Source organism: Pararge aegeria, chromosome 7 (genome assembly GCF_905163445.1).
Source record: "Pararge aegeria chromosome 7, ilParAegt1.1, whole genome shotgun sequence".
NCBI classification, from domain to species: domain Eukaryota; kingdom Metazoa; phylum Arthropoda; class Insecta; order Lepidoptera; family Nymphalidae; genus Pararge; species Pararge aegeria.
In genome coordinates, this window is record NC_053186.1 from 15,555,863 (window position 1) to 15,576,085 (window position 20,223).

At 35.5% G+C, this 20,223-nt stretch overlaps 1 protein-coding gene and 1 non-coding gene across 2 annotated transcripts; both read right to left on the bottom strand.

Moving 5' to 3' along the window:
- Positions 1 to 4,254: 4,254 nt before the first annotated feature.
- Positions 4,255 to 4,328, bottom strand: Trnat-agu. Its single transcript has one exon. It is a non-coding gene; the product is annotated as a tRNA-Thr (tRNA).
- A 3,493-nt stretch (positions 4,329 to 7,821) lies between these two features.
- On the bottom strand, positions 7,822 to 9,387 carry LOC120625050. The gene has a single exon (XM_039891961.1). The coding sequence runs from the start codon at positions 9,385 to 9,387 to the stop codon at positions 7,822 to 7,824; it is 1,566 nt and encodes a 521-aa protein (XP_039747895.1).
- Positions 9,388 to 20,223: the final 10,836 nt, after the last annotated feature.

Genomic DNA, 20,223 nt, shown 5'->3' on the forward strand with positions numbered 1-20,223 from the left:
AATGAAGCTGCATCTTTTTAATTTCGTCAAAATTAGCTACGACCTCAATTGGAAACACCATAGTAACTTTTTGATCGCCTCATAAGCAAAGCGTTGAGGTGGGTATTACTGTCAGTTTACGCACACCGAGTGATTCTCCAACTTAAAATGTCACTTTTTTTTATTCTTTATTGCTTTTATAAGTGTATATAAATAGACAAATGTTGAGAAAAAACTACTTTTAACACTCATGATATTTTTAAATCTCTTTTTATTATTAAAACTAATTAAAACATTGTTCAAAAAAGTTTGTCTTGGACGTCCGTGTGCCTATATGTGCGGATCCCGTATCTTGTGGTCACGATTACGAGCGAAATACTTCACTTATCGAGTTGTTTTTTTTTAATTACAGGCCAGTATTTTGAGGAATATAAGCCTATTACTTTTCACGGTATAATTAGATGTAGTTTAATTATTATTTTCAAATAATCTCAATTTTATTGTAATGAATGAGATTATGAGGCGTGCACTTTTGGATTTTGTTTTTTTTTTATTCTAATAATTGATGGGCCAAGCAGATGGTCCGCCTGATGGTAAGTGGAAAACATGTCCTGCAAGTTGCAGCCCTGTGCCCACCAATTTGAGGCGTAGGTGTTAAACCTCAGGTGCCTGTTACAAAATCATCTGTGCCTTTTAGTCCAGAACACAGCAATGATACTTGACGGCAGAAATAAGCATGGCGGCTCTGTCACAAAAAGCTATACTTCTTCTACTGTTTCGAAACAAATACAAAAAAGATCAATTAGAAATAATAGTTGACGAAGTTGAAGAAGTTTATGCCTGTAATTATACCGGTAACCACGCCCTCCAGACCAGGACACAGCATTTCAACAATGCTGATTAGCGGCAGAAATAAGCATGACAAACTCTGTCACCACTACTGAAAGAATAACGTATGTAACTTGGGAATTAGAAAATAATAGGTAACTATCCTGCGTAACCTATAAGCATGGCCGAATCTACTGAATAGTACAAGTTTCATGTTATAGCGGCTTATCTTCTTATCAGATTACGCTAAGTGCTCGTACAGGGTTCGAGTATTAAGTTCATATTTGTTTTTACTACTTTTAATTGGAGGATTTTATAAATTTAAATTAAGAACTAGAAATAATTTAAATTTAGAATTAGAATGGAGAGTTATATATTTGTTCCGCTTGCCGTGGTGACCCTGAAGCCACGGAGCCTAAGTGCAAAAGAATTCTTGCAAGACATTTCAGCGCGATTCATTGCCTTATCTGGTGACAGAAGGCTCATTTTTGCGCAAAGAACCAGCCTGGCTGTACGGTGTGGAAAGGAAAGAAAATGCAATCAAGCAGCTCATGCTCTGTTCTATTATTTCAATGCTCGTACCTTTTCGAAAAAAAAAACGAAATCAAATTCTATCGATTCAAATTCATTGTAGTAGCACCTGGCTTCCTTCATTATCATCCCGTTACCGTACGACTCAATGAGACAGCTCTCATTTCTAAGAAGTGATTAAGCCTTAGTTAACTATGGTAGTCAAGTGCAGATCGCTAAACTTCACACGCCATCGAACGTTATAACTTTTAAGGCATGCAGGTTACGCTTTCCTGCACCATTAAAGCAAGTGGTATTTTCTAACGCAATTGCTCAAATTAAAGACGCACATAGCTAAAAAAAATTAGAGGTGCGTGCCAGGTGTCGAGCTCGATCCGCCCTAAAAGGAGACCTGGGCCACAAAGCTGACACCGCTGATCAGATTACTTCCTCAATATTGCAGAAAAGAGCTGTACGGTCAATATATAAACTTAAATCACGCCGACTTACAAGAAATGGTCATAAATTAGTGTCATCTACATATCGTCTGCGAAAGGTACAGAAGTCATTTGTGTGATTGAGTATACGCTTTTATAATATGATTCCCAAGGTGATTTTGGACCTGCCAATGCATAAGTTTAAAGAATTTGTTAAAATACATTTATTACAGTGAGGTTACTATACAATTGATGAATTTCTTAATGACAAGCAAGTTAGTTGACAGCAATCTCTCCTAGGGTAAGTGACGACGCAGTCAAAGATGGTAGCGGGCTAACCTATTAGGAAGTATGGTAGTCATATCCCTAATCGGTTTCTACGCGACATCGCACCGTAACACTAAATCGCTAAGCTTCATTGTGCGTAGGGTGGTAACTAGCCACGGACAAGGCCACACACCAGACCAGACCAGACTACTACTTAAATTCACAGCGCTCACCGTTCCGCCTGGGAGATCATAAAAAATATCTACGCAATCAAATCAGAAGTGAGGAGATCCGTAGAAGAACTAGAACATAGCTACACGAGTTACGAAGCTGGAGTGGCAATGGGTGGGACATTAGCTCGGAGAACTGATGGACCTTGGGGTCCTAAGGCGCTGGAATGGCGATCACGTACGTCGTCAGTCCCCAACTTGGTGGACAGACGACATCAAAGGGGTCGCTGGGAGCCGCTGGAAACAAGCTGTCCTGGACAATGGATTTTGGTACTTCCTACAAAAGACCTATATCCAACAGCGGACGTAAATCGTTTGAACTGATGATGAAATCGTGTTTGGATGTAAACATGTTTGCTTTCACACATTCAGTAGTCTAAGCTTGTACACACAGAAAGTAGAGGAAACGAAACTAATTAACAAGTTGGAACGGCCCGCGGAGAGATTTCGTTAGTTGAACAGCTATTTTTGCCAACTTCGCCGAGTAGTTATTTATATAGGGGGATCACGTGACTACCATTAGGCTTTCGGGGGAGTTAAACTGTTGGATACATGCGGTGGTACCCTGAGTGTATGGAGTTATCTGATGGGGTAATATACACTTTGATTTTTTGATAGATAAAGTCTTTATTGCACAAATTAAAAGTGAAAACAAAAATAACAATAACAAAATATATATTTACAAAATGCGCAAAGGCGGTCTTATCGCTTTACGCGATCTCCGCCAGACAACCCTTTATGGTAGAATGAAGTTCGGGAAACAGGATTGAGCAACAGGTTAATAATCACTAGTGATAAAAAAAAAAAATTACAAATACTAAAAAACAGAATAAAATAAATATTCAAGAGGGCTCTCATTTTACAAACGCGATATTTTTTGCTCGTTTTTACTCGATATTGATAAAAGCAACTGAAACAGAAAATTAAGTTATATTATTCACTTTAAAAATTGAATTAAATTAAAAAGTTATTTATATATTTTATTTATTTAACTCTTTATTTGTACACCACTATGAAGTTAGGAAAATAAAAGAACAATAGAAATACAAAGACAGAAGTAGAACCCTTAAGGCGGCCTTATCGCTTAGTAGAGATCTCTGCCAGGCAAAAATAAAAGTTAAAATTTATGGGTAATTTTTTTGTCGTATTTATAGATAATGCAACATAAGAACACAACGTGCGTAAGTCACTCGCAATTGACCGGTTTTTTAAATCATCGAAAATCGACATTTAATAACATTTAATCTATCCGATATGCAGTAACTCTTAGCAATAATTAAAGAGCACTTGCACCAGTGATTTAAAAAAAAACATTAATATCTGCATTTAGAAATTTGGAAGGATCTGATTAAATTTAGTTATTACCTATTTTAAAATATTGGATAGAATCAGGCGTTAGCGAAATTCTATGATAATTAAGCTTATAGAGTATCTGTATGGACTACCTAATTTAAAATTTCTTTAATCTTTATATTCCAAAGCAAACAGATCTTTGGCAATATACTCTTTACGCTCGTTTCAGATGTTGACATTACAATTAATTGTTGAGACAATTCCTTAACATTCTAATAATCTTCATAATATTGTAATGTAGGTATATTTTTATGCTGATTAAAAATAACGAAATTGATAACACCCCCGCAACGCAACGCTTACACTCGATATTGGATGCTTTTTAATAGCTAGTTTAATTTAATTTTCGTTTTGATAGTTTTTTTTACCAATAAATAGCAGACATTAGACAGATTAACTTGGTCACTGTAAGACGAAATAAAGTGACTGTTTTAAATATATTAAAAACAAAACTGTGTTTGTGACTTTGTCCATCGATAAGGCTGCAATATAGCAATGCATTGATGTTATAATTTGAATAAATTTTTATAGGTTAGTTGGAAACCAGTAACATGTCGTTTGGCTATGCCAGTATTTTTATGATACTGAAAAACTTTTAAGACTTACTCTGAGACCAATAGCAAAAGTATAACTTCAAAAAGAAAACCTATAGGCCCCGGCGAGATTCGAACTCGCGATCTCCTGTTTACTAGACAGGCGCTTTAACCAACTGAGCCACGGCGCCGATGTCTCTTTATGGCTAAGTAAGTAAACGCTTCTTAAGTTTTTGGCGGCGAAGGAACCAAGGCTGCATATCCTATACGTCACGGATCGAGGTTTGCGATACGAGTGTTACATGTTTTTAAAATTGTCTTCAAATCGTTGAAAATTAAATAATCAAAATTTTTCGCAACTTTGACTTTCCTATCCTATCCAAACAAAACGAATTAAAAAAAACTGAAACTTTTTGAACTTTTGAATTTTTCAAAGAAACTTCAACAAAGTTATATTACTACTAGCTTTTGCCCGCGGCTTCGCTCACGTTAAGTTTTATTTTTGATAAAGACAAAAACAGGTTATATTGATAAAAAAAATCTATTTCAGTTTCATACTCTATATTTAATAGAAGTGTGAAGTTGTTTACTCAAAACCTATTATGTCATTATTACTTTATAAAACTATTTACACTGTAACTTATAATTAATCTTACTTAAATTTGTATTGTTTATCGAAATTATTACTTACGAATAACTATTAATTAAATTTTATTCAATTAATTATTTAAATGTATATATATATATATATATATATAGATTATTTATTTATTATTCATAATTAACAATTCATCTCAAGGCCAGCGGATAGATATATATATAGATTATTTATTTATTATTCATAATTAACAATTCATCTCAAGGCCAGCGGATAGACAATATTTTTTGTTTTCTTATTTGGTGTATAAATGTACAAAAATTTTGGATTTCCTAATCTTGAGCAAGCAACATAAAGCTGGCCATGTGAAAAACATGCACTTGATAAATTTAATCCCGTAACTTGTAGCGACTGACCTTGAGCTTTGTTAATCGTCATCGCAAAAGCAAGGCGAATCGGAAACTGTAATCGTTTAAATGTGAATGGTAAATCGCTAGGAATAATAGGAATACGTGGAATCAGAACATCTTCTCCTTTATATTTTCCGACTATTATTGTAGCTTCAATCACATTAGGCATAAGTTTTTTAATGGAAAGTCTAGTTCCGTTACATAATTTTGGCGTATTTAAATTTCTAAGAAGTAGTATTGGAGATCCAATTTTCAACGTCAGCTTGTGTGAAGGCATTCCAGGTGGCTCTAAAGAGTTAAGAAATTCGACTGGATAATTTATAGCATCATTTTCTTCTGTAACTGTGTCAATAGATTTATATTCCGTAAAAGTTCCAGGAATCTTTAATTGTATCCTATCATTTATTTTATTTACATCATCATTCTTAGGAGCTAGGATAGCACGCTCACAAAGCCAATCATGATTCTTAAAGTTGCTGGCGATGTTAGGAAAAACTTTATTGTCAAGATCTTCTATTGATGACTGAAGTTGACAGAAATTCTGTGGAATTGATATTTCCTGTGTTGAAGGATCAACTGGAATTTTACCATCGCCCATATCTAAAAGTTGCTGAGCAAATGTTTTTGCAGAATCATCTTTAAGTAAATGCACACGCATATTAGTCGATATTGTAATTTTTTTGACGCATTTCCAAAGAAACGAATACTTAAGGCATGCATTCAGCTCATCTGCTGGTGTTGATCGCTGAATCACCGGTAAAGTTTGACAGAAATCACCAGCAAGTAGTATCACAGCTCCACCCATTATTCGTTGATCGTTTAGGAAATCTCGTAGAGTCCGATCAAGTGCTTCGAGCCCTTTTTTATGAGAATGCACTATTCATCCCAAATAATGAGTTGACATTTCTTTAATACAGTTGCCATTCCAGATGATTTTCCAATGTTACAAACAGGGCTTTCAGCTACATTTAAATTCAGTGGTAACTTAAAAGCTGAATGTGCCGTGCGTCCTCCATCGAGTAATGTAGCTGCGATCCCCGATGATGCTACAGCCACAGCAATTTCATGTTTTCTTCGAACTTCTGCTAGTATCAAATTAAGCAGAAATGTTTTTCCGGTACCTCCTGGTGCATCAAAAGAAGTCCACCATTTCCTTTCTGTATATACTCCATAACCAAGTTAAACGCTAGTCTTTGATCATTTGTTAAGAGTTTTTTGTGAGTTTCAACATAATTTTGTAGAACTTCGAGGTCATATTGCTTTTCTCTTAATACATCTCTATCAACAACATCAGTTCTATTACGTTCCGGTGAGAATAGGCCCAGTTGATTAAGACTTTTATTATTAATTAATATACATATATCTTCAAGCAATATTAATGATTTATTAAAAATGTTTTCTGAGTACTGTACATCCAGGTTAGGATTGTCTTGACGTTCTCGCAGCAATATGTCTTCGCTCATACTCTCTTTATGTTTTTCCCATAAATATTTTGGATCAGAAGGTACACAGGTTGTTAAAATTATAGCAAATAGAGTTCTGATTTGGTGAGGATGACGTGTTTCAGATGCTTCGGTCAATGTGTTGTTCCAATGTTCATCATGCTCGAGCATACCAAGTTTAAAGCACGCTTCTCTATAAGTTTGACACTCTTGGCTATCGATGGTTTTGATTGCTTTAAATGATGTTGGACCTTTAATCACGTGAAGCAGCACAGTGTATACTCTTCCCAGAGCACTAGTAGAAAATATGCCAGCTACCGAAGGATGTTTTGTACCTCGTTTTCTTCTGCAAAATTGTTTTTTAGATTGATTCCAAGTATAATATTGTGGAACTTCATTATATAATAATGTTTTTGCGAACTCATCTGCTGTACATAACTGGAAAAAAGCTGTTAATGTTGTATTTGGTGGATCCATAGCTCTCTGAAAAGCATTTTCTTCCGTGAAATAAATTCGTTGACCGTTTTCTAAATGGACACTAAGATGAATAACAGTAGGAAATCTTTCATGAATATCAAAACCTAAAATTCGCCATACAGCTTCGTTACTGCTTATATAACGTCCCATTTGAAACTGATCGACTTCATTGCACGCTTGAATTCTCGAGTCCGAAATCTGCCATATCGCTGCTTTTATTTACATATTTACATATATATTTGATAGATTTTACGGAATTACAGACCTCTACATTGATATGCGCATTGAATGATTTCGAAAGTATTGGAGTATAAGGCACAATCCATTTGTTATCAATTTTGACAGGTACATTTTTAACATTGATAGTTGTTGTGTGTCCTCCATCAACTGGCATTCGTCGTCTATACAGCGGATAACCATCACCTCCAGTTTGTGTTTCTTTCAAGAACTGACGGGGGTAACCTTTGGTGCATTTTCCATCTTTCATACAGGGTGAGTCTGGATTATATGATCCACATGGTCCATGAATCATATTTTTTTTTATAATTTCAAACAATTCTGGATCTTCTTTTTGGTCGGGTAGCTCAGCACTAATAATATTGTCAATTTGAGAAGGAACAATTTTTTCAACCAACCAAATTAAGATATGAGCATGCGGTAAACCTCTCTTTTGCCATTCAATGGAATACATCCAACAGCGAGTTTCTCCGTATAAATGCTTCTTGGTGATGAGGCTTATTAAACTTATCAATTTTTGTTACAAAACTCTTGCTATAAGGTCATGTCGATCCGATGATTGCTGCCCAGGCAGAAGTAAATCCTTAATTTCTTCCCAAGCTGGATTACATGTGAAGGTAATGAAAAGATCTGGACGTCCATATTTTCGAACATACGTCAAAGCATCCTGAGCATATTCCTGCATATGTCTTGGACTTCCAGTATACGTAGATGGAAGTATTACTTTTAGTCCAATATTCGCAGCTTCTTTATCATTCGATATTGTATCTCGCAAATGAATATACTCTTCGGCTCGGAGTTTCGATTGATTGTATCGAATAAAGTTTAGTCGTTCGCTTTCAACCTTGGCGTACATGTCAACAATAAATTGTTGAAACAGTTGACGACACTTAAGAATATGGTTAGATTGATTATCTCTTATCATGATACGATACGCATAAAAATCCATACAACTAACTCTCTTCAATGTCACAGCGCTTGTCGTGGGATTAGTTTGATATAGTTCGAGATGATATCCATCTTCTGCTCGCGGAAACAGAATTGGATATTGAAGCGCGTCATACGATCGGTGTGTTTCAGCGACACGTTGCTTGGTTTGATCTCGCTTAGTGATAATAATATCTCTTTTTGTAATTTCTGTACCAACAATTACAGCTGCGACTTCAGAAGCCACGGGTGCATTAAAGCGTCTTTCATGCTCATTCGAAGGTTTTTTATCTGCTCTAATAATGACCCTGAAATCATCTGTTGTCGCACCTTCTAATACAGATTTAAAATCTCTAATCAAACAATTATTTTCATGAAGCATAATCCGTAATTTAGTAATAATTTCCCGGTTAGTTGTCGTACTGAACATGCATCGTCGGTCAATCTCTTTTTCTACGTTGTCCATGAAATAAATTTGCAAAAATTGGGGATTTTCTTCAGGTACTGGGAGAAGTGAACCAATTTGATGGTATACTTGTCCTTGCACTTTAAATGTGGGCATAAAATGATTATATTTTACAATATTTGTTGCTCCAAACGATGTCATTTGAAAACAGGAGTTGTATTTTCTAATATGCTGAAGAAAATGTTTAGACTCCTTAGTAGTTCCAGATACGTAGGTAAGAAGAGGTTCTGGTGGTTCAACATGTGGTGGTAAATGAACTTTGCCGTTGGAGCAACACAAACCGGCAGTTTCTTTTTGAAACTTCTTAGCGCGACAATGCGGACATACTACATTCATTAAACCAATGACCACATCGGGATGGATCTTGTAATCATATTTCTTATCGTAATTAAAGGCTGCTTTATTAAGATCGCTTTTAGTTCTTAACTGATTTTGTCTTAATCTTTGATCATCCAAACGTTGAGCTCGTTCGTCAGGTTTTTCGGCAGCTCTTGATGAAGACGCTCTTGATCTTAGGTCTGTAACTCGAACAACACGTACACTATCTGTTTCATTAGCTCTCAAAAACGAAGCTCGAAGTCTGTTTGATTCTAATCGTGTTGTTTGTTGTTGCGGTGTTTCTTTAGTTCTTCTGGTTGCCTGTTTCTTCGTATTTCTCGTTGATCTTCCGATATTTGATTTTTTCCTTGGCATTGTTAATAATATTATTTGTGTATCACCTGTTTTACCTATTAACATAAATAATTAATTAGTTAATTCTTTTCTATTTACAATTTAAATTAACTATTTATTATTATTAAAGTCTTGAGTATACTTACTAATTAAGAGTATTATTGACTTTCATTAAATTACACTTACAATTAAAATTACAAATCAATTTTTTTAGTACATGATCATGTTATTTTAAAATAATAATTATAAGTTATTTTTTATTTTATTGCTTTATTATTATTTTCAATAACAAATGATATATTTGAAGTTAGCTGATTTGCTTTTTAAATAAATTATATTTTTTTGTTTACAAAAGAAGGTTAGTTATTTTTTTTATTTTCTTATCTATATATATAAAAGAGGATGTTTGTATATATGTCATCGATAAACTCAGAAACTATTTATATTATTTCAGAAAGTTTGTAAAAAATTCTTCATTTATCAATTTATTTTTCAAGCTACATCAATTAAACTTTGATTTTAGGTTTTCGATTTATAATAAAGAAATACGTATTTCATAGGGGATCAAAATTTATATGAAAGTTTCTGATTTTCTAAGTAATTTCCGTTCATATTTTTCTATAAGCACTGTCCATAGGGATGTCCATGAGGATTTTCCCCTCCTAATATATAAAATAAAAAAAAAAATCAAAAATAAAACTTAACGTGAGCGAAGCCGCGGGCAAAAGCTAGTTTAATATAAGTTGTAAAATAACTCATTGAATTTAATGAGAAAACATTTTATTGCATTCATTGCCGCATATAAAATTTTGAATCAGTTGATCGCTATAGAACTTAATGCATTGAAGCGCTATATGATGGTGATATTTAATAACATGGACATCATATTTACATTCTCCGTGGAAAAATACATGGTCATACCAATTTTTATGACAATCGGTTGAACGGGGCGGAAGTCGATACTTGACAGTGCCGCCTGGTGGGGAGTTACATCAATGGACATAGCATGTTCGTTTTCTCCAAGGAAAAATACATGGTCATACCAATTTTTATGACAATCGGTTGAACGGGGCGGAAGTCGATACTTGACAGCGCCGCCTGGTGGGGAGTTACATCAATGGACATAGCATGTTCGTTTTCTCCGTGGAAAAATACATGGTCATACCAATTTTTATGACAATCGGTTGAACGGGGCGGAAGTCGATACTTGACAGCGCCGCCTGGTGGGGAGTTACATCAATGGACATAGCATGTTCGTTTTCTCCGTGGAAAAATACATGGTCATACCAATTTTTATGACAATCGGTTGAACGGGGCGGAAGTCGATACTTGACAGCGCCGCCTGGTGGGGAGTTACATCAATGGGCATAGCATATAAACCTTCTCCGTGAAAAAATACATAAGCATACCAATTTTCATAATGATCGGTCAAATAGTTTCTGAGTTTATCGATGACATATATACAAACATCCTCTTTTATATATATAGATAGATAATAAATTAATTGTAATAATAAAAAATCTGTGAACATTCATTTACAGTTTAATTTTACAACTAAAAAGAAACACCGATCACAACTTTGTACTGCTAACATAATTTGCTTAAACAATCCTTAAAAGAAATAGTGTAAGGAAAATATAAGCTTTGAAGGAGCATTAGTAAATGTACTGTAATAAATTACCTTATCTTCATCATCATCATCATCATCTCCCATCAACCAATTACCGGCCCTCTACAGGGCATGGGTCTCCCACACCACGCTCGCCCAATGCGGATTGGTGGACTTCACACGCCTTTGAGAACATTATGGAAACCTACAGGCATGCAGGTTTCCTCAAGATGTTTTTCAATCACCGTTAAAGTGTTATTTTAATTTCTTAAAACACACATAACTTAGAAAGTTAGAGGTGGGATGTGAATTCGTTCCCCCAAAATGAAAGCGATGTTCTATAATAAAGCTAACACCGCTCGTAATAAATTACCTAATGACATTAAAATAGTACAAAATTCAAATATTTTTAAATTCCAGATTTTATTGTTACTTGCAGTTTTATATACTTTTAATATTAACTTGTAAATAAGCTGTAAATATTCTCTATAAGTGAAATTGTAATTTCATCTGAAAAAAATAAACGTTATTAACCAAAAATATTTTTAAGTATACACCTATCATGGAACGAACTAGAATTTACATAAACTAATAAAGTTCAGACAAGCCGGTTAGAAAGCAAAATATGTTAGGAATTACACTGTAGGTACAGTGAAATTAAATATGGAAATCCTTTTGTCCGTAAAAACGCCTCGGCCACGGTCCTTCCCGCTGCGCAGGTGATATGCAAATGACAAAGACTAGGCGTAGGTTCGTTTAGATAGATCCGCAGTATCGCAGAGGTAGGGGACCCCTTTTTAAGGGCCCTTTTCTATTAGAAAGACCTTGCTGGCCGTCAGTCTGCCTATCTGCCGCGCGGTAATCCGTGAGTCTGATAGTTTTCACAGATGATGTATTTCCATTACCGCTATAAAAGAAATACTAAAAAACCAGAATAAAATAAATGTTTTAGGGGGCTCCTATACAATAAACGTGATTTTATTGTTCGTGTTTGCTCGCAGGTAGATGCTTGAAATATTCACAGATAATTTAGCTATATATTCACTTTAAAAATAAATAACAATACCCCATAAAACAGACATGATTTTTTCCGTTTTTATAGATACAGGTACGGATCTTTTCGTGCGTGAGTCCGACTTGGCCCAGATGTCCACTGCTGGACATAGGTCTTTTGTAGGGCATAGGCATTTTTCTGGACATAGGTCCAATCTCACGATCTTATGACACTTGGATCCAGCGACTCCCTGCGATTTGTCTGAAGTCATCCGTCCACCACATCGGGATTCTACCAACGAGGTCGCTATTCCAGCACTTTGAGTCCCCAACATCCATCGGGTCACCGAGCTATGTGCCACTTCCGCTTCGCGACTCACGTTATGTTGATAACTCTTTTTCTATGGATCTCCTCTTACTTGATTTGATCACGTAGAGATACTCCGAGCATAGCTCTCTCCATCACCCACTATGTGACTTTGACCCTTCTTATGAAGCCAAAAAATAGTCGGCGATCACGTTTCGCCAGCCATAAGTCATCGCTGTTGGAAGACTTCGATCTTCAGGCACTGAGGTATTTTTAAAGATTTTATCGAGACGTTATGCTGCCTTTATTAAGAAGAATGTCAAGACAATGCGTAACAAGTCCAATATTATGCCACGCTTATTATTGACAACATTTCGGAATTATGAACAAAAATTGCCTAACGTCGGAATAGTCATGCAGTGTTTTTCTCCCTCTAATATTTTCTGTCAGCTAAAGTGTATATGTAAACTTTATTTTTACTTATTAATAATACCTACTCAGAGAATATCTTTACTTTCGCAGCAAGCAGCAACCATCAATTTAAATTAGTAACTCCCGATAGCTCCATCTATCTTCAAGCGTTAGTCAGCGTATAAAATATGCAAAAAAATAGACAAGTATCGCCCACTTATGTGAACGAAAGAGAATGAGTTTTTATTTAAAATTTATAAAGACGAGAATTTTTCAGGAATTTTAAAATTAAATTATACGCTATTTGAATCCTCTTCTTTTCGAATTTTAAGCGTTAATTTGGAATGAAGTGATTTTATTACTATCTTTGCAATTGGAATACTAATTTAAAATATCATTTTAATATGCTCAAGGTATTCATATTTCACATAATCTGAAATCCAGATTTTTTTACTTGTAATTGACGGTCCAAGCCGATGGCCCACCTGATGTTAAGTGGAAAACCGATGTCTTTAAACAGAGCAATACTTCGCAGGGCATACCAAGAACATGCCCGGCAACGTGTTGCTATGTGCCTATCACCTGAGAAGTAGAAGTTAAACCTCATGTGCCTGTAATTATACTACTTATAATATTTTAGTTGAGTATTGTATTCTGTGGCTCAAAAGTTATAACATCTACTTGTATAGTTAAAATGAACGCTAAAAAAATCAAATTAGTTCTTTATGATTTTTCTTTCTGAATTAAAATACCTATTAACGGTTTTAATTTTATCAGACAAACTTAAAATAGAAAATGGGGTGTGCAAAGGCAGTCTTATCGCTGAAGCAATCTGTTCCAGACAACCTTTGACGTTAGGAAAGATGAAGGAACGGGACGCTTAAATTTTATTTATTTGTGTAAATAAAGCTTGTTAAATACCTAGTAAAACTTTTATATACCTACTACATACGTAAGATTTTTAATCAAACCCAAGAAGACTTTTTTATTTTGTTTAAAAGTAAAGAGATGGTGCGATGTAAAGGCACGCAACAGAAGCATCTCTGGCGAGTATATTTTTTGTTAATCACTGTTCCAATTCACGACTTACAAAACTTTTTTCGCCTCAAAAGCGAAGCTCTGAATATTAGCAAAAAGTCATTAAAAGTAAGGGAGCTGTTCATCATGGCGGGAGCCTCAAAGTCGGTATTAAATCGGCGAGTCGGCGGGACCTTAAGTTAGAAAAGTTCATTCATTTAACGGTTCCTCGCGTTCGACCGACGACGTCGACTGAATTTTAAATTACATCATACAGTCGTTTTAGATACTCGTTTGGCAACCCTGACTATGGCTGCCCGCAGATAGTCATTAACATTGGCAACATAAATGTTGATAACATTTATTATCAATAGTTACTTTAACTCTTCAATACTCATTTCTAGCAAGTTAGCTATGATTATAAAGTTCGGTAATAAGGCGCATTAACGATATTGTTTCTTTGTTTGAAAACTTTATTGCACACACACACTTTTTATACAAAGTAAACACATACATAGAAGAAACTTACAATAGGAAATGGGGACTGCAAAGGCAGTCTTATCGCTAAAGCAATCTATTCCATACAACCTTTGACGTTAGGAAAGATGAAGATGCGACAATTTAATTTAAAAAATTAAATTAAAATTTAATTTTGACCAATAAAGAAAACAAAAAATTGTGAAGCGGTTTCGTTGCATGTTAATAATTAAATAAGCCTCAACCGATTTGTTTCAATAAAAGAAAAAAATAAATGATAGCATCTTCTCATCTAGCAGGACGAAAAACGTTTTTATCTAAGCGTTTGTCTACTAACAATTTTATCGGGAGATTTACGCTGTTGTATTACGAAACAAGCGATTCAATACGCAGGATATTGCCAATCATATTGACGTGTGTGGGGAGCCTTAGAGCTTTTGTATGTGGGGCTTCGGCCGTGGTTCGCTACCACCCTGCTAGCAAATCAGTTCCAATACGATGCCATGTAGAAACCATAGGAGTGTGGGTTTAATATAACTGTCATACCCCGATTAGTTTAGCCTGCTTGCATTTATAAAAGCTTTTGGCAGCGGGAGGCGCAGTGGGCAGTGACCCTGCTTTCTGTGTCCAAGGCCGTGGGTTCGATTCCCACAACTGGAAAATGTTTGTGTGATAAACATAAATAATTTTCTATGTCTGGTTATTTATCTCATATAATATTTATATTTTAAAAAAAAACGTCAGCTATCTTAGTACCCATACAACAAGCTACGCTTACTTTGGGGCCAGATGGCGGTGTGTGCATTGTCGTAGTATATTTATTTAATTATTTTATACTGCACCATTACATAAAATCAGGTGGCATTGCAGACAAGGGCTTCCTTGTAGTCTTCTACAAGCTATACAACAAAAACATTTTTCGGTTCGATTCGGGGTTCGAATCCAGGACCTCACGATCCGTAATTGATCTTTTTAACCACTAATCCAATAAGACAGTAGTAATATATAGTTGTATTTTGTGTTTAAAATGTAGGTATTTAAACGTACGCATCGCAACTTTGATTTCAGCCGGTTTCCACACCATCGGTCTGCTTTATCCCATTAGTGATAATTAAACTGAACGATTCCACATTCGGCGGTTTAAATTTCATTTTCGTGTTTAACCCTTAAAGTTTTCATTATTTTAATCAGGAGCTTTTACAGAATAAAACCCTATAGCATTGCATAAAGAAGAGGACAAATCCCTATCCCTACTAATATTATAAATGACAATGTAAGTTTGTTTGTTACGCTTTCACGCATATTTGACGATGCAGCACCATAACTCTTACAAATTATAACCGATTTAAATAATTATTTTTGTACTGTATGTGTTTAATTTTGCCCGAACTTTGCGCAGATCTGATGAATGTGGTTGGAGGTAGAGGACAGAACTCCTCAGCGGAGAGCAGCAAACCAATCATCTAAGGCTTAGATGCTGAATACTTAATTTTTTTTAGAACTAGAACTAAATTAAATGCCACATCAAAAAACAAAATCAAACGCACGCGAAGTCGCGGGCAACAGTTAGTAATATATAAATCGGTGATAGCAAAGCACGCACCTTTAATTTTTTAAGTTATGTGCGTTTTAATCAATTAAAATATCACTTGATTCATCGGTGAAGGATATCGTCAGGACCTGCATGCCTGGGAGTTCTCCATAATGTTCTCAAAGGTGTGTGGGATCCACCAATCCGCACTGAACCAGCGTGGTGGACTACGGCCCTACCCCTTCTAATTGTGTGACGAGACCGGTGTGGGCCGTTGATTGGTTTTTACGATAAATATTATATAAATATAAAAAAACCCGACTTAAAATATAGTGTGCATTTTTATAACTACTAATTAAGCCTTTTCATTTGATATCCATATTAAGGGAGTTGTGAAACCAAAATGTGGCGGCGGCCATCTAGGACTGATTTTCATCAAACTTAGCTAAGAACACTCCTGACTCATTTATCTTTAAAAAAAAACAAAATCATAATAGGCTTATTCGTTCGGGTAATACGATGCCACAGACTGATACACACACACGCAGACACGTCAAACATATAACACCCCGTAGCTTTTCGTCGGAGGTTAAAAATGGAAGCCCTGAAATCCTTTATTATTTCGTCTTTTTTATTATTTCGTAAGCGTCATAGCCTAGGGGCTAGGGTTGCGCTTTCTGCCTCCCTTTCGGGGAATCGAGTTCAATCCCCGTGATTAATTGATGCAATTTAACATCACTTGCTTTAACGGTGAAGAAAAACAAACAAACAACAACTTGCATGCCTGAGAGTTTTCTATAATGTTCTCATAGGCGCGTGAAGTTTACCAATCTTGGCCGGCGGCCTACACCCTTCTCATTCTGAGAGAAGATCCGAGCTCTGTAGAGAGCCGGTAATAGGTTGAGATTGATGATGATGATGAAATATCGTGTGAAGCACTTGGCCAGCGTCTACGCTAGCATCCGTGTAATTTGCAGAGTTCGGAACATGTACAGTATTTACCTAAACTTTGAGGAACACAAACAAAAAGTTGACTTTTCGTTACGATTACCTCCTTTTTAGGAAATTCATCACAAATTCTCCATCCGCTAAGTACAAAAATGAATCAAATTCGTTTCTGTTTACTTTATTTAAGAGAATAATCATTTTCTTTCTTGTGTGCAATAAAGTATTTTTGATTGATTGATTGATTGAGCGATGCCCCGAAAAAAAGTAGTCCAAAGGAAGGGTCCACTGTCTGCCTCTTGTCTTCGAAGTTTAGGTAAATGTACTCTACATATATTCATTACTGGTTATGAGTTTATTTTTAAATAATTGCCCTGTTGGGCTTGTGGCGAAAATGTTACAGATCAAGCGGTCCTGCGTTCGCGGGACGGCCAATGAACTGAATTGGGTTTTTCTACCTGTTATGTCTAATTCTTAATAGATACCGCCCGGACTTTGGAAATTGGCGTGATTCACAGCCGTGCCTGGGAGAGCACGTTAAGCTGTACCTTCGTCTCATTTAATTTCCGTCATCTAAGTACTCCGTCCCATCGAAGTATAAAAGTGGTGGAATAGACAGAGCACTTGGAAAAAATGATTGGTTTGTTTCGTTATGAGTTTATATAAAAAAATATCGAGTATGTCGGTGAAAGAGGTGTCATTGGGAAAGTTGTCGCTACAAAAAAGTTCAAAGTTCACAGTGAACTTACCCAGTAGAACTCCCGGCAGATAGCTCTGAATATAAAATTATCGCCTTCCCCTGACTCGGCGCGTTTAACTTCATTTTAATAAAAACGACTCAAAAAATTATACCGCCAATGTCTACTATGAATGCTGAAAGAGATTTTCACGCTGTAGTGAATTCAGAATTTTATTTGATTTCTGTTTTTATCCAACACAAAATAAAGACAGCATTTGGGGATGTATTTTGTTCGCATTTATTGTTACTTTTAACCGACAAGAAAAAATAATGGTGTTATAAGGTCCACGTATGTATCGGTGGGTCTGTGGCATCGCAGCTCCCATACGAACGGACCGATTTTGATGCTTCCAATTATAGGTATATGAAGGATAATTTACTTCTTTGGGTGGATGCTCAATCACGCCAGAACGGCTTAACAGATTTGGATGAAATTTAGTACAGATATAGAGTCCGGAATAGCACATAGAGCACTTTGTGGTACATACACATTTGATACATTTCTATTTTTCACAGAGCGAAAGATCGACATATTTTTTGCATATAGTGCCAGTCTAGCAGTGGCAGTCAGGCGGGCAGGCAGGCGGGCAGACAGGCGGGCAGGCCTAAGTTGTAATAACTATCTTTGTGCAAAACTTCAATCCCGATCCGTCAAGTGGTTAGAGCTGTGCGTTGATAGATCAGTCAGTCAGTAAGTCGGTCACCTTTGCCTTTTATATATATATATATATATAGACGACGATGTCGGCATTTACCTCGACATCGCGTGTAACTACTGTTTTTTCTTTATTGGGTTGAGGGTTACTAAAAACAATTGATAAAAATGGTTCAGCAAAGCGCAAAGCTTTGTGTCCAATAAACCAAACACAATTAAAACGCAAATAACGTTGAAAATTTTAATAAAACCCCATTCCCTTTAGGCACTCAAGAGGCTTGCCACTTGTCTATTTTTTGTCATTTGCATTTCACTGTAAAGCGGGCAGGATATAAAAACGCAGCACAAAGTGAGTTTTGTTCCTAATTTCGTTGCCAGTATAATTGCTAAAATATTTTGTTTTCATATCTTGCGAGGATTTTAATGCTATTTACACAGAAAACATTTAAAATTGTGTTACGCGGCTTGGAGAGTATACACGGTAATTAACGCATTAATTTTAAATATTAGAAGCAAAAATAAACTTATTTTGCTGTACTAGGCTACATAAAATTGCTAATTAATGAAAGGGAAATTGTTTATTATTTTATAACAAATTACCAAATGAAATCTTTGAGATCAATAAGTTCAAAGTTACAGAAAGTTACAGAAAAATCATATTATACTGTTAAGGAGTACTTAAACGATAAAAAACTTGGGTGTGAATTGCTCTAATTTTATAGCTTAATATAATACTGTAAGATGGTGATCACAAAAAAAACAAATTACCCGGCTAAGTTTGTTGCGGGCTGTTCTTAGGCCAGGGCGCGTTTGGAACCCTCGTAGGTTTAGGTTTAAGTTGGCGTACGAAGTTATCACCGTCCCCTTACAATTATGTAAGCATATATGTACGAACGCTTCATAAGTGCCTGTCATAGGCCTACATGAATAAATAAATTTTGAATTTGAATTTATTAGCAACTACATGCATGGGCTAGTTTTACAAAAAAAAAACTATGCATGTTTTCAGTAGGACTACATGTATATGTTTCAATACGAAAAAAATATGTAAACCATTATTATATCAGCTATAGAAAATATTACAGTACCAGGTAGAGAAAACTGTCTCGTGGCAAGCACGCTGCAATTCATATGCATTCATGATACATACATACAGGACTCATGCAGTCATGTATGTATGTATCATGAATGCATATGAATTGCTTATTTCTCCTTTAGAAAAACAAAACAAGTCAACTCTAACCCACGCGTGTACAAATAAAGACAATAAAATTTATGTGACGAACTTGTGTACTAGGATTGTTTTCCTAAAAAAAACAAGTTACATATCAAAGGTCTTACTAATCTGATACTTAATATATAAAGCTGAACAGCTTGTTTATTCGTTTCTTTGTCTGTTAACTTGAACGCTATTATCGTAAACGGTAGTAAACGGTTAAAGTTTCGATAAAATCATGTAAAAAAAGTAGCTCCCCTTTAGAAGTTCTAAAAAAATCCGCGACAACATATGTCTATCTTTTAAGGTTGACTTATAAGCGGACGAAATCGTGAGGCATAGCTAGTATAACCGGTGATTAGTTAAGCAATGTTTTTTCAACATTCGAAAGAAGGATTAAAAACATTGCGTAACTAGACAACAACGTTTATTATAGTTAAATTCAAAAAATATTTATTTCAAGTAGGCCTAACATTGTACTTTTGAAACGTCAAGGGACATATTTATATGAATAAAGTGTAAGAGAATAAATTGTCATCATTATCATCAACAGCGCATTAGTATTAACAACTTCGTATCATTTTGTATTAAAAGAATCAAAGACAGCAAGAACTGACACCATTGTCGCTTGAACTTCTTCAAAATGCTAGGTACACATAGACCGAGTGCACTCTCATTCTACCTTCAAACAAACTTGACGCGAGTCGCAAAGTGTGTTTAACTAGATTTCGCTCAAAGTAAGCGCGTCCGCTCGCTACATACCTCATTAGTCGCGAATGCATGCGGAGAAACTTTATTTAACTTTGATTTAACTATATATTCGCAACTTAATAAATACTCGAAAGTATAATGTGGATATGCCAAACTTGCGAAATAATGCCCCATGTACTACACGCTGGTAAGATGGGCACTACAAAATAAGGACCAAGTGAAGAAGACCTAGAAGACCTAATCATA

What these genes read in the sequence shown, in the direction of transcription:
- LOC120625050 (XM_039891961.1), bottom strand. Translation starts at nt 9,387, where the DNA reads ATGCCAAGGAAAAAATCAAATATCGGAAGATCAACGAGAAATACGAAG.